The following is a 15572-nucleotide window of genomic DNA, read 5'->3' on the forward strand; positions in this document are numbered from 1 at the left end:
CCCAGGGCTACCTACTTGTGCTTCCTGTTCGTAAGAAGATACTGTCTCCTTGACTTCTATGGTTTGAAAAATACAAAGTCAGTCAAGTACTACAATGTGCCATTGTTTAGTTAACCATAGTCTGTTGATCTATACACTTGTGGACCCTTACTTGTCGTAACAGTCCACAGTTAATCTAGGATAAGGAGATGGTAATTTAATCCTTGCCATCTGACAAGTGGACATGCTCCAAAGAGAAAATAATCTTCAACTTGTCATCTTGTGCAGTTCTTATTACTGTTATTTTTTGCCTCCAGTGATCATTATGGGTATGAAATATGAATGATTTAAGATTACCATAAGTTGACATTTTAAAAAACGATTTTCACCTCTCATATTACAATTGATTCAGTAGTACTTATGTTCATGGAAGGATTAAGGCCAATAGTTAAGTCAGCCAGTCAGCAGCTTTACATGTTTACCCCTGAAGATTTGTGTGCATCTACTACATTATCACATGGGGGTGGTCGGGTAGCCTTGTGGTTAAGGTGTTTGCTTATCACGCCGAAGATTTATTTTTTGTCCAGTATGCATATGTTTTTCCTACCATTATGTATTCTCATACAAAATATTCATAAATACATATTAACATATCAGGTTTAACAGACTTCAGTGATATGCTCTAAACTCCTAGGGCGGTCGGATAGCCTAGTGGTTAAAGCGTAAAAGAATACTCACTCACTCACTCACTCACTCACTCACTCACTCACTCACTCTCATGATCTACAAACAAAATGCAACATGAGCAAGAACAGATTTTTTCAAACTCAGATGATATGGTTGTTTATGACAGACATACAGGTGGAATAAACTATTCTACTAGTGGGGTAACAACTGCCATGTACATAAATCATAGGTGACATCTTTATCAAGCATTGCTGCCATGTGTGGGATGCATTGGTTATGTGGGTATTTTACAGGTGCTTCAATCACCTCATGATCTACAAACAAAATGCAACATGAGCATGAACAGATTTTTTCAAACTCAGGTGATATGGTTGTTTATGACAGACATACAGGTGGAATAAACTATTCTACTAGTGGGGTAACAACTGCCATGTACATAAATCATAGGTGACATCTTTATCAAGCATTGCTGCCATGTGTGGGACGCATTGGTTATGTGGGTATTTTACAGGTGCTTCAGTCACCTTTTGTTGCCTTCTGCTTGGTAGACACGGTTGATCTGGAAAAGACCCATTTCAACTTCTCAAAAGAAGTGAAGGATTACACGCTTATTTCATATTGCTAGAGTTTATCTGTCACGTGGCATGTGAAATAATCGGTGACCATCAACTTCTTTTGAGGCAGTATATGTTGCTGATAGTGTAGTTCGCTTGGAACTTACAACAGAACAATATGGCTTTTAATTTAGTTTCTCTTGAAACTCTTTCTCTTTCTCTATCGCCTACTACAATAAACCATGATCTATCAACAAATGGTATGCTATTCAGCCTCAGAAATAGGCACTAATCCTATAGGCATTGCCAAACTGCCCAGTAGTTAAGGTATCATAAGGAGTAGAAATTTGCCATTTTTAAGGGTTTTGCTATATGTATCATTATTAGGACTAGTGGATTAAAACTGTTAGTTTCTATCTCTGCTATGGAACTTGCCCTGATGTTTTCTCTTCTATTTCAGGGAGCCTTACAAGATGTTAAAATATATGGAAACCCAGCAGAGGCTGAAGATGACGAATGCAATTTTGTGAGTATGCCCTATTTACCATCCTGTAGATCAGTCGCCATGACAATTGTCTCCTCTATTCATCTACCTATCTGACACCCATGGGGATTGTGGTTGAGAATATAGGTCCCCAGCAACCTATGTTTGTTGTAAGAGACAGCTAAATGGATCAGGTGGTCAGACTCAGTGAGTCGATTATCTACAGACCACCATCTTATAACTTGAATATTTCTCTGTGTGGCATAAAACAAGAAAACAACCCACCTACCTTCAAATATTCAGTGTTGTTGCCCACCTGTGATGATCTGGGTTAGAATTGGTCTTCAGCAACCCATAATTGCCGTAAAAGGCGACTACTTTGCTTGTCGTAAGAGGCAACTTACCCCATCAGATGGTCAGGCTCACTGACTTGATTGATGCTTGTCATTGTATCCCAATGTGTGGATTGATGCTCATAATGTCAATCACTGGATTGTCTGGTCCAGACATGATAAATTACAGACTGTTGTCATATAGCTTGAATACTGCTGAGTGCGGCATTAATCAACAAACAAACTGTTGTTGTTAGCACATTTTTATCTTATCTATACATGTGTAGTATGTTTTGTTTATGTTGTACAGATGTTCATCTCTTGTGTCTTTTGAACCACTGAAGGGGCGGTCGGGTAGCCTAGTGGTTAAAGTGTTCGCTCGTCACGCCAAAGACCCGGGTTCGAGTCCCGACATGGGTACAATGTGTGAAGCCCATTTAAGGTGTCCCCTGTCATGATATTGCTGGAATATTGCTAAGAGCGGCATTAAACCATACTCACTCTCTGAACCAATGAAATAATAATTCCCCATGACCATCTCTAGCAGATCCCTCTTGTGACAATTAAGTTCATGGACATCAAGATATATGTTTGTTTGGGTTATATTTCAGGATTTTAGTGGCTCTGGATCAGGCTCTGATGAGACAAAGGGCGACATTGACATCGAAACTGGAACACCTAGCCCAATAGTGAGTTGTGATCTCCCACAAGGATACAGATATCAACACTAGTTATCCACTGGGATATAAAATCTGAACATTCTATCAATATGCATTTAACATATAAACCACTTGATAACCCTCCAAAGCAAGGCGTTGCAATCAGCTGATTGTTAAATACTGTAGATCAATTTCAGTGCAATGATTAAGTCTGCTGCAAAAATTGAAGTTTTCATGACTTGTTTCTAAGAATTTAAGAACGCACGCCTTAATGTTATACCTATACTAGGCTTCTTTGAATTTCTTTGGTTAATCCATATCACATGACGAAACAATATATAAATTTCAGTGCGGGCTTAATGATAGAAAATGGTTTGGTCAAATCATGTGACCCCTCATATTCAGTCACTACATGATCATGTGATCAATGTTGTCTTTATCATACAAATAATACTCTTGGCCTCGGTCCAGTCAGACTACTTCAGGAGTCGGTTACTCAGATCCATGTTTTTGCACACTGGCGTCGCCAAAAAATAATTTAATTTTTTTTATTTTGCGTTTAGTTTTTGTCCAGTATGCATATTTTTTTCCTACCATTATGTATTCTCATACAAAATATTCATAAATACATATTAACATATCAGGCTTAACAGACTTCAGTGATATGCTCTAAACTCCTGGGCGGTCGGATAGCCTAGTGGTTAAAGTGTTGGCTCGTCACGCCGAAGACCCAGGTTCTATTCCTGACATGGGTACAATGTGTGAAGCCCATTTCTGGTGTCCTCCGTCGTGATATTGCTGGAATATTGCTAAAAGTGGCGTTAAACCATACTCACTCACTCACTGTCAATCACTCACTCTAAACTCCTACCTCTTGTTTCAGCCCTCCCGACCTGATGAGACTAAGCCAGGTGATAAGGGCCAGAAGGGTGAGCCAGGCATTCCTGGAGTGAAGGGAGAAGCAGGGCCCCCAGGGCCTCCACCCATGATAACACCACCCCCACCAGACTTGAAAGGACTCACAGGGGTTAGAGGTGAGTACAGAGATGTCAATCTATCTGACTTTGTTTTTTATTAAATAAGGCTGAAAAAAATAAGAGTCTTGGTTCTCAGGCACTGCCCGCATCATCATAAAGTCTGCCACACAGTTATTTCAATTTTAAAAAAATCCAAAAATCCTAATACAGTGGTCCCTCACTACAACGCAACCAATGGGGTCCAAATAATTGGTGGGTGTTATAGACGATAAGTCATTTAACCGAGGCCGAGGTGGGGGAGCGCGCTCGGCCAATCTCACAATCTTCGCTTTGTCTCGCACATTGCAATGATACAAGTTGTTTACTGTTCATAGTGTAAAAATCTATCTCCATTATGTTTTCGCCGTTTGTTATTATTTACAAGCCTTAACTGTCACATTCAATGTGAATGTAGTCTACTTACATGAAAATATCGATCGATAATGGTAGTAACAGACGCTATGAGTGAAGAGCCAATCACAATTCATTACACAGGTACAGAGTGTTTCAGTGGCATTGATTTGTCATGTTGCTTAAAATACGGAAAACGAGAGTTTTGACCAGCACTATGCGCATTCATACACATTCATGCAAATATAGATACACATTCAAGCCAGATTAATTGGTTTGATACGGTTACTTGATCCGAATCAAAAGGAATGACCGGCGTGTTGTGACAGCAACTACATGTGAGTTGACAGTGTCGCCTCAAATTGGATTGCCCACTAATTAAGAAAATAAACTTCGCTTGTGGTTCTCTTTTATTGCATGCATGCGCTTCTAAGATCGAAGGATGAATAGTGTGAAAAGTTAACTAGTAGAACAATCGTATTTCCGGGACTTGCCGCGGATGTTTTCAAACAGATTATTAGAACTCCATTCAGCGATAAACGGTTGATTATGCAATGAGAAGCGTTATGTGCAAATGAACAACGAACAACAATACAATCACGGCTGTGTAAAACTCTCAGTATTAAAAGTAAATTTTGGGAGCCATGCGATACCACGCGTAGTAACCGAGGTAGCGCTTTATCGAAGAGCCCAATAGCGAGGGATCACTGTACTTATGAACAATGTGATCCAGTATAGTACACAGTTACTTCCCTTGACATGCGCTCTGCTTTCTGCGCATCTGATTTTATGGTCATGCAGCAATAGGAATTTGTGTGCTTGTGTCTATAGGGAGGCCCCTTCCCAGGTTGATGGTCGACAACGAATTTACATTTAATGCTGCATTCAGCAATATTCCACCTCTATGATCATGATGATGGAGGTTTGGAAAAAATTGAGTCTGGACCCAAAATCCAGTGATTGACATCATGAGCATCGATCTACACAGTTGGGATATGATGACATGTATATCAACCAAGTAAGTGGGCCTGACCACCTGGTCCTGTCAGTGGCCTTTTACGACCAGCATGGCTTGCTGAAGATAAATTCTAACCCGAATTTTCATGGGGCAGATTTGTTAATGAATGCTTTGAAAATAGCTGGATTAGGGTCACCTCTTCTATTGAGTTGTCTTAATACTGCAATCATGCTGACTTCCAGAAGTCCTTGCATCTTTGAAGGCCCCGTGGAGATTTGTGTATTTTCTCCACCCACATATGTGACTTAATGCATCGGTGGTCATTGTCTCTGACTGGTTGGGGGGCACGGGTGGCCCAGTCGTCTAAGGCGCCGCGATTCACTGTGGAGAGTTACGTCCGTTGGGCACGCCAGAAACCTATGATTGTGGGTTTGAATCCCGGTTCGCCCCGATTATGTTTCTAGGCTTGTCAGCACGATACCCGTTCTCGTGGGTTTCACCAAAGTGGTAAACGTCTGAGACCTGCATGACTTGGGGCTTTCCTCCCACATTAAGCTGACACGCGATATAACTGGAATACTGTTAAAAGCGTTGTTAAACCTAACTCACTCACTCTAACTGGTTGATTGCGTGTCACCCTACCCTGATAGCGTGGATCGTTGCTCTTAATGTCGATCAATGAATTCTCTGGTCCAGACTTCAGATTATCATACAGTCATACAGCTAGAATATTGCTAGAATTTGGTATGAAACTATAAACAATCACACAAATATCTCTCAAAGAAAAATACCTGATGTTTTTCAAGTGCATCTCTGCATTTGTCTTGACCAGGTGACAAGGGTGATCGTGGCACTCCTGGACAGATTGGGGAGCCTGGATTTCCTGGGCAGAAAGGACAGAAGGGCGATCAAGGCATTGGTGAGCCAGGACTACCTGGTGCAAGGGGTGAAGCTGGCCCAAGAGGAGAAAAGGGAGACCTGGGATCTCGGGTAATTTTTTTTATAGATGAGATGAAACATGTAGTGTCTACACAGGCAGGTACCAAGTAGGATGAGATGGTAATGTGAATGAAAACCCTTTTGGACATACTGCTTATGTTGCATACTCCCCAGACAGCTGAGACCCGTGAAGATTCCGGGGTGGAATAGGTCTTCAGCAACACATGCTTGCCATAAAAGGTGACTGCTTGTCGTAAGAGGCGACTAACGGGATCGGGTGGTCAGGCTCACTGACTTGGTTGATGCATGTCATCGATCCCAATTGCGTGGATCAATGCTCATGATATTAATCACTGGATTGTCTGGTCCAGACTCGATTATTTACAGACTGCCATCATATAGCTGGAATATTGCTGAGTGCGGCGTTAAACAAAAAAGCAACCAACCCACACAGCTGAGAATCCAATTGGACACCGAGCTGTTGACCAGGTTAATGTTGTTCACTTTATACAAGAGTCTGTTTTAGGGAGTAAAATCTGTTACAAAAAGAAATTTTGCATGAGTTTGGTTGATTCACATCACGTGACGAAACAATAAATTTCAATACTGCTTAAACAGATGAAAACTGACCCAAAATGGTTTGGTCAAATCCTGTGACTTTCCTCATATTTACTTGTCACATGATCTTGTCATCAATATTGTCTTTGTCATACAAATATTACTCTTGGTGAAGTTGTATAACAGGCCACTGTGATATGGCTGTAGGGAAGTTGCCCAGCAGCTTTACCACTATGTTTATTGGCTCCTTTTCTCCCGCTAGGGCCTGCCCGGTATTGCCATGCAGGGCCCACCAGGCCCACCTGGACCTCCTGGCATTCCCGGGTCCATTGACGTCATCCCAGAACTGGAGCGTGGAGACAAAGGTGACCTTGGCCAGAAAGGACAAAAAGGAGAGCCAGGCAATGGTGAACCTGGAACACCTGGTACCCCTGGACTGAGGGGCCCGATGGGGCCCAGTGTAAGTAGCTGTGGAGGAAATATATGTCATTATTATCAGTTGTATACAAATGCAGCAACCCCCCCCAAATAACGTAGCCTTAATAATTGCAATTTTGTAGCATATAACATTTTTTTTTCACATCAAACACTCCAAAAGTAATTTTTCAACTGTTGATGAATATATTATTATAAGGACTATACCTTTTGAAAGCATTATGGTCTGGATTACCTCCCCACGCCATGTGTTATGAGTAAGGCACCGTTCTTGTGATAGCCACTCTAGTTCACCTCTTACCCACACACATGTTGCAGGGCCAGAGTGTGACAGGAGATCGAGGCCTTCCTGGTCTGCCTGGACCCCCAGGTCCACCCGGACATCCTGGACTTGGAGGTGTCAACATGATCGATGTTGATGGCACTGGATCTGGAGACATTGACGGCTTGCCAGGTCCACCTGGTCCCCCAGGACCTGTTGGACCGATGGGCCCCAGGGGTCTGCAGGGATTACAGGGCTTAATGGGACTTCAGGGTGTGCAAGGCGTGCCAGGATTACCAGGTTTGAATCATTCATGACATGCACCACTACCAGTGAACACAATTTGGAAACACAGCACCTGAAACATTAATTATCAGAACTCTCAATTTTGTATATCAATTTGTGTCTGTGAAGGTATTCTTGCATCTTTATCAAACCTTTTAGGATTTATGGTCCAAAGCAATGTTATTTGGTAGAAAGAATTCCCAACAAACTGAAGGAGATAAATTTGAAAAAAACAATTGAAACTCACAAATCACTAGTAATGCCAGGTCAATATTTTTATTTCTGGCAGCAGCTGATAGGTTCCAAAGTAGACACAGTTTATGGATAACAACTTCTTTAATTACTGTAAAGACGACGTTTTGGTAAAGATCCTTATCTGGTCATCCGTCAACTTCTAAGTAATGACTATCAAACAATTCAACTGATGGGTTCCATTGGTTGTGGTTTCAAACCCCAGTGTTTGATACTCACTGTGTTTCACTGGTCACCATGCTGTCCTACTTACCCAGGTAAACCAGGAGCATTTGGCACAGGCAATGGCACAGGAGTCCCAGGACAACCCGGTCGACCAGGACGAGATGGAGTCCCAGGGGCTATCGGAACACCAGGCATGCCTGTGAGTTAACTCCCTTTGTTCAACTCTCACATTGTAAAATAAACATTCTAATGGGGTTATGATATATGATGATAATTTAAAACACATAATGACAAGATATCTGAACATGTATTTACAACTTCAGACGGATATATACTTTTAATGGATTCAATATCATTATGTTACAGAATATATGAATATTCGTACACGGATATTTGATGATTTCTATGTTTGCACATGGCCACATGTCCTAATAGTGATTTTGTACTATTTTGCCACAGAATGGAACAGGTAACTTCAAATTGATATTGTTTTTTAAATTTCTTGGGCACTTGTTCTTTTATATATCTTTTTCACTTTTAAGTTGCTATTGTCCCGCCATTTTCATACATGTTTTTGGGTTATTTTGTTGTCTTGATCCATACTTGGAAGTTTTGATATTGGTGTGTTGAACTGTTGTATTACCTTGCACAACCTTTCCTCATGCTCAAATTGGTGTTCAGCAACCTGTGCTTCTTGTAAGAGACCACTATGCTTGTCATAGGAGGTGACTAATGTGATCGGGTGGTCAGGCTCACTGACTTGGGTTGATGCATGTCATTGTATCCCCATTGTGTAGATCGATGCTTATGATCTCAATCACTGGATTGTCTGGTCCAGATTTGATTTATTTTTAGACTGCAGTCATGTAGCTGGAATATAGCTGAGTGTGGTGTTAAACAACAAATGTCTCATGGTGATTGGAAACTTTGTTATAGTACAATGCAGTGTTAAATGATCTGTCACCTATGTTAATCATTTGTCTGTTGTAAATGAAGTTAACAATAAATTAAATTTGCTTTGCATCAGGGATATAATAGGCACCAATAATCCTTGCAGTATCAGCCACTACTTTGTGACAGCTGCAAAGCTGTAAAAATAACAATCCTGGTTCTCAGGCACCGCCCACATCATTATAAACTTTGCCACACATTTTGTTTTTATTTCCATTTTTTTTCTACACATAAAGGAATGCATTTATGTAGGGAGGCCTCCCCTGCCCCCGCTAAAAAAACATTAAAAAAAAATAAAGGACACAGCCCGCCTGCACTATATATTAAAAAAAACCCCAACCAATTCTTTTATTTTTTTAGCCTAATGTTGCTGACTGTCATATCCCTTACTAGTGCTGAAGGAAGTTCAGGAAAGTCAGGCCCTATCTGACAGATAAGCTTGTTGATCTGTGCTACTAAAAAAGGTTTTTGACTTCCTGATTCTATAGTTTATCTGTCATACCATACCATGAAAGATTAACTATAGTAATATGAAAGAATCGGGTGGTCCTTAACATTTTTTTAGTAGTATACTTTATGGGTTGAAGATTTCTGTAATTTCAAGTTTGACACTTTTATTCTTCCTAATATGATCTATGATTGATCTCTAAGCATGTGAAGATCACTAATCTTTGGCAATCAATTCACCGAAGTGAACAGCTGCAGTGCATGTGTTTGAGTCGACTTGGTTAAGTGGCGAATAAAAATAGAGTTAATTCAAAATGGGTTCTTCCATTACATGTGTTAAGTACTATATACCTTATTTTTCCAGGGTATTCCCGGACAGCCAGGTGAACCAGGACCGGCTGGCCCCCTAGGACCCAAAGGAGACCGAGTAAGTGTGTTCATATTCAAGACAAAAAACAGATCTTGATATTAATAACTGCCAGAATCCAATCCCTTAATAGTTACGCTTCCTGAAAATCATTCAACGTGAGTTACTTGAACCAGGTTGGACCTCATTGAGAAACGTGTAGTGGTATGAGTCAGATGTGAATGTTCTGTTCATAAAGTCCTGTACATTAAGGTTTTTCATAAATGACTCTCCTGTCAGGATCTGGGTCTTAATAGGTCCCCAGTACCCTTGGCTTGGATTGTTGATTGTCCCTGACAGGATTTGATAAAGCTGCAGGGATTTTCTAGACATGCTCAGAGGCTGATATCTGGACCCAAGTCTGCAGCAAATGTCAGTAAAACTTTCCCAGTAAATGTATAAAATCAGTTTCGTAACATAGAGGTGACATGTATTTCACTAACCAATACGAGGGAGAAGAAATCCCCATTTTGATCAAAATAGCAACACTATTAAAAAAGTACTTTAGTAATATGAAAGAGTCTGGTGGTCCTTAACATCTTTTGAGTGACATATTAAACAATTTTAGAATCGTAGATACATTACTGATGTAGCAATATTCACTTAATCATAGTGTATGGTGCCAAATATATCCATCTTTGAATACCTGTCCTCTTCTATGTCTTAACAAGGGCGGATCCAGCATTTTTAAAGGGAGGGGTCCAAAATACCAAAACCCTCGCTCAGTGGGAGTGAATTGTCTACAGTATACTCCATTTGGTTTTAAAGGGAGGGGTCCAATATCTCAAATCATCTCTCAGTGGGAGGAGGTGGGTGGACATTGTCTACAACAAACTACAGTTGTTTTTTAAAAGGTGGGGGGCCCCCTGGATCTACCTATGCTTACATATCTGGCCCCTGTTGAGTGTTTGTTGTACTGTTGCAGGGTCTGGAGGGTGTTCCTGGTGAGGAAGGTCTGCCAGGCCCCAAGGGAGAGCCTGGAAATGATGGCAGCAGAGGGTTACAAGGCACTCAAGGTTACCGGGGACTGATGGGTCCCCAAGGACCTCCAGGACCCCCTGGGATTCCTGGCAGAGGAGGCTTCTTCGGAAGTGGCGAGGTACAGATAACTATTTATCACCCTTAGGGTTCATAAAAATGGTATGTGCACTTGCGCAAATATTTTTTCACGCACACCAGTGTATTGTTCACGACATCTTTACGGCATTCAAACCTTGTAGTGACTTACAGTCAGAAGGATGTCACACTTGAAACGTTGTCAAAGCTGATGATTATTGATGTCAGTTGACAATTGTGGTTTTCTAAGATAGCAGTTGTGTTGGGTGCATTTTTCTAAAGGGGAGCTCAACATGGTTAAGAACATGCAAACTTAAGAATCCATGTATTACCCTCGCTCTTGCTTGAGAAATACAAGAATGCTGACACTTTTTTCGTAAAATCAGTATGACACACATGCGAGTATATTAATCTCTAAAGATGTTTATGTAGAATTATACATGTTATATCTTTCTACATGACAGGTTTGTTTAAAAAATTCATAATCCATCAGAAATAGGTGTCCATGCATGATTTCCACAAGAGATTTGTACTACTGAGAATGTTATTTTGACTAAAATGAATTGTCGTCTCAGAACTCGGGAGATGGTGAGTTGGGCGAGCCAGGCATCCAAGGACCCCGAGGGTTACCAGGTCCACGAGGGACTGATGGCCTGCCAGGTCAAATAGGACCAGAAGGACCCAAGGGAGAACGAGGATACCAAGGTGTTTCTGGACCCAAGGGTGAACGAGTGAGTTTAATGAAATAGTAAAGAACATTTGCCTCGCCTAATGCACCAACTGCTGGTTGTAGCTTTGCTGTGAAGAAGACACTGTGGTATTTTTCAGTCTCACCAGTAAGCAGAGCACTGCAATGACTGTTGAGCAGACCCCTTTTGCTTGAGGATCTCTTACTCTCATTAGGGGAATCCCCATCAGAAGGGTCTTTTATTTAGAGCGGTGGTCCTTTCTCGACTTCCCAGGCTGGGATAATCACATTGTACCTGTGTTGCAAAATAGTCACCTGCCAGCTAGCCTGTAGCTAGCAAAAGTTTGATTGGGTTAAACGTAACACCGGAAATACCATGTCAACAAATCTGTAATGAAGTATGAAGTATGGAAACTAATCATGTAATTACACTGTCTGGTCATAAAAAAGTTCATCATATATCTGGACTTACCTTTGTAATCAATTTTATTAATTTTATTCAAAATTTCGTTCAATATTGTTTATTTTCATTTCGGCAAAATTGTATGTGAAGTGCTTGGAAGATTGCACAACTCACAGCAACCACGGTCATATTACTGCTACTGATGCCTTGAAACGAACTTTAGTGGATAGAGAATGGATATATATATCATTAATGCCATACTTTGACTGGCTGAATATCAAATTTGTTGCAGTTTGACTATTATTTGTCAACATAAAGTTTTCACTGTCATGAGCGTGGAAGCATCAACAGTGATTGGACAAATTGTTCCATACGAAAAAAATATCCAGCAATAGCAATCAGCTGTACCAAAGTGCTACGCTTTGGTTATTAATTTATATCAAATATATATAGTAAAATATTACTTAATTAACATGATATTGGAATAAATTATTCCCAACAAAATGATAGTTTCAGATTCATTTCTTTTGATTATTGTATAAAAATTCTTGAAAGTTATATTATTGGGTACTCATTAAGCAAATCATCGGTAGATTCCAAGAAACGTGTGTACAGCTGATTGCTACTTCCTGCTTAGTTTACGAAAAAATACAAACGGTCATCTCAATCTCTGCATATAAAACAATGCCTATCAGAACAGTAATTACAATTGATAGGGTAAATGACCTAGTTTAATTGGTACGATCTGTTTGTTTCCCTGAATTCGCTGAAGGGATACAATGTAATTTTTTCTCCGGAAGACAAACACATTTTTATTGCAAATGTAGGGATTGTGTATGCGCTGGTGATGTGCTTCATTCCGATTCACTTTATAGACAAGGTATATAAATCAGCATCGATTTTTAAAGTCCTTACAGGGGGGTGGTCTTATACGTGGGGTCACATTATAGATGGCGATATACGGTAACTTTTAAGTTAGCAATATGTTGTGACTATTTCACACACTGCATTGTTGTTCCATCTCTAGGGCTTCCAAGGAGATGATGGCCTACCGGGACCTCGCGGAGAGGTCGGAACACCTGGTAGTCCTGGAGTTGAAGGTTCTGCAGGAGAGCCTGGACAGCCCGGTCAACCTGGCATTAACGTATGTAGATGTGTTTCATGTTCCTCAAAGCATGTTGTCCAAATGTTAACATTTTGCATGACTATAAGTTATGGACATAAAATACATCATGGTGACATGAGAATACAAAATCTTCATTCCACGATCCCGAGTACCAGCTGGTTATTGACAGAATGAGAGTTAAGTAGTGTGTGGGTTGTGAGGCCATTTTGTAAGGATAGCAAGTCCTGCATGATCAGCAATGTGGGAGATATTGCAGACTGGAATATGGACTGTTACAGTTCCTTCTCCAGGTGTTGGTCATGCATCAATACTTCAGTAAGCGGGTTAGTCTAGTTACCATCATATCAGTGGTCTCAAGAGAAAATGTCCATTTGGGAATTGTTCAACCAGAGCCCTGGCAAAAAAGTATTTAGGTTCACTATGAAATTGTCTGGTCATGCAGGACACTAAAGGTAGCGTTGTTTTGAGGGATCACTGTACTCACTGCAGTGATTGAATGTAACAAGTTTATTCTTGCTCTCTGAGCACAGCTCCTCAAGGATACTCTGTTTCTGTAATTTAAGTCAACACCTTTCATGTTTTGTCTTGCAACAGGGCAGAGATGGAATTCCTGGAGTGGGTGACCCTGGCCCTGTTGGACCTACAGGACCTCCTGGACCCCCTGGACCTCCTGGAAGATCAACCGTTGTTGGCTCTGGAGGATCCGGATCAGATGGTGACGTTGTTATACAGAGGGTGAGAGCTTTGTTTGGAAGTTAAAATAATGGTACAGCTATCCATGCAGCACAGGGAAATCCATAGAATAGTTAAACAGGGTTGGAAGGGTCATCAGATCTTTCCTGGGTATTTTGTGCTGAGAGTCATTTACTTGACTTGAAGGTGCACAAATGATTGATTGTGCAGGCGTGGTAGACGTCTTGGCCAGCAATATATTTTGAAAGGAAATAGAAAACAGAGTACCGGTAAGGTGTAAGGTGTAACCAGTGAACTAATATATACTTAACTTTGGATAGGGATAATCAGGGGTGTGTTGCAAAGCACCAATCACCTGCAAGTGATGTACAGCGATTTGCCCTACAACATTGGCTGAGTTTCAGCTGCTTGGAAGTGAAACAATCACTGGCTGAGGTCGCTTTGTTCTCAAACCAAAATAACAGCTGACTTTGACAGCGGAACAAAAGATTCTTGACTGGATCAACAAGGAAATGAGCAAAGGCAGTTAACACCCCATGATCCTCAGTCTGCGTCACATCTTCAAAGTAGTCAAATTCATCAGCTCGTCATCAAGCCTCTTCTATTATATTCTTCATTATGTCAAGGCAACCAAGCGGTAGTTGTGCCGCCATTTTGGAAGAGTGCACAAACGCTTCAAACTGTTGTAGACCCCGGGATGAGCAATTAAAGTTGCTTTCTCTAAGCGATTCGTGGCTTGCAACGCGCCCCAGATATGTTGTTCAATTTGAATATACACTTGGCATATTGTGAGAATCAGTTTTGTGTATCATGGAAAGATATGAATATCCTTGTTGTATATGCACATTTTGTTTTGAAACTCTTTGATCTGACACTATTATTAATATTATGTACATGCATTTACCAATTTAATAATAAGTTTGAATGGCTTCCTTAAAATGCCATATACACTTTGTAAAGCTGAAATTACCCAATATGGAATGTTTCTGTTTTTGTTCCAGGGAGAGCCAGGTATACCAGGCCGAGATGGATTACCCGGTCGCCCTGGTCCTGTTGGTCCAGCTGGCATTTCTGGTGAACAAGGAGAATCTGGTCTGAATGGTCTTCCCGTGAGTATGTTCACATCAGCAGAAAATGTAGAGAAAGAAATACCATAAAAATCTCATTGCCCCATCGTAAAAGTTGACTAATATGAATTGGGTGGTCAGACTCAGTGATTAGGTTAATTACGTGTCACCATGACCCAAATAGTTTCTGTCACTGCTTAGCCTGGATTCTATTTACTGGCAACCATGATATTGCTGGAATATTTCTGATTGTGGCATATGATAGCATTCATTCATTGACAAGCAGGTTGAACATAAAAGTAAAAGCAATACTGTTTGTATCATTTTATTACCATATTTTGAAAAACAGTGAGAAATCCAGCTGAACCTCACTAACATGAACTACTTTCTCACTGACTTGAAAAGGATACAAATAATGAAGTAATATCCTTGTTAAGTGGCTGAATCTTTGTAAATGTTTGTATTTGTTGTTCATGAAGTATGTTGCTGTGCTCCAGGGTCAGAAGGGAGATGTGGGACCTGTTGGACCCCCCGGGCCTCCTGGTCAACCCACCCGTCTACCCCCTGGAAATATCTTTGGGTCAGGATCTGGAGCTGAAGGCGGAGTCAGGGTCAGTATGTCACTCACATGTCTCTTTGTTAATTTGTTACTTTTGATTCCAGATATACGATCAACATTTCACATTGGTGGTCATCTCCACTTATCTTTTATATGAAATGGACCAGAGAACAGAAGGTCCGGGGTTTGATCCCCGGGCCCGTCATACCAAAAGATGTTAAAAGATGGTGCTTGTTGTTACCCTGTCTTGCGCTCGGCAT

General features: G+C 40.8%; 1 protein-coding gene across 5 annotated transcripts in view; it reads left to right on the forward strand.

Annotated features, from left to right (window-relative positions):
- Nucleotides 1-15572, forward strand: part of LOC139465778 (collagen alpha-1(I) chain-like) — a 108875-nt gene that overhangs the window by 72369 nt on the left and 20934 nt on the right. For all 5 annotated transcript variants that reach the window (XM_071247676.1, XM_071247680.1, XM_071247678.1 and 2 more), the window contains 14 exons: nt 1681-1746; nt 2648-2725; nt 3579-3729; nt 5853-6010; nt 6780-6977; nt 7271-7514; nt 8009-8115; nt 9679-9741; nt 10646-10819; nt 11352-11507; nt 12895-13011; nt 13588-13728; nt 14688-14795; nt 15251-15364. In XM_071247676.1, the coding sequence (XP_071103777.1) occupies nt 1681-1746; nt 2648-2725; nt 3579-3729; nt 5853-6010; nt 6780-6977; nt 7271-7514; nt 8009-8115; nt 9679-9741; nt 10646-10819; nt 11352-11507; nt 12895-13011; nt 13588-13728; nt 14688-14795; nt 15251-15364 (1875 nt within the window). The remainder of the gene's footprint in view (nt 1-1680; nt 1747-2647; nt 2726-3578; nt 3730-5852; nt 6011-6779; nt 6978-7270; nt 7515-8008; nt 8116-9678; nt 9742-10645; nt 10820-11351; nt 11508-12894; nt 13012-13587; nt 13729-14687; nt 14796-15250; nt 15365-15572) is intronic.

The sequence above is a fragment of the Haliotis cracherodii genome, unplaced genomic scaffold (genome assembly GCF_022045235.1).
Source record: "Haliotis cracherodii isolate W230 unplaced genomic scaffold, xgHalCrac1.p SCAF_18, whole genome shotgun sequence".
NCBI classification, from domain to species: domain Eukaryota; kingdom Metazoa; phylum Mollusca; class Gastropoda; order Lepetellida; family Haliotidae; genus Haliotis; species Haliotis cracherodii.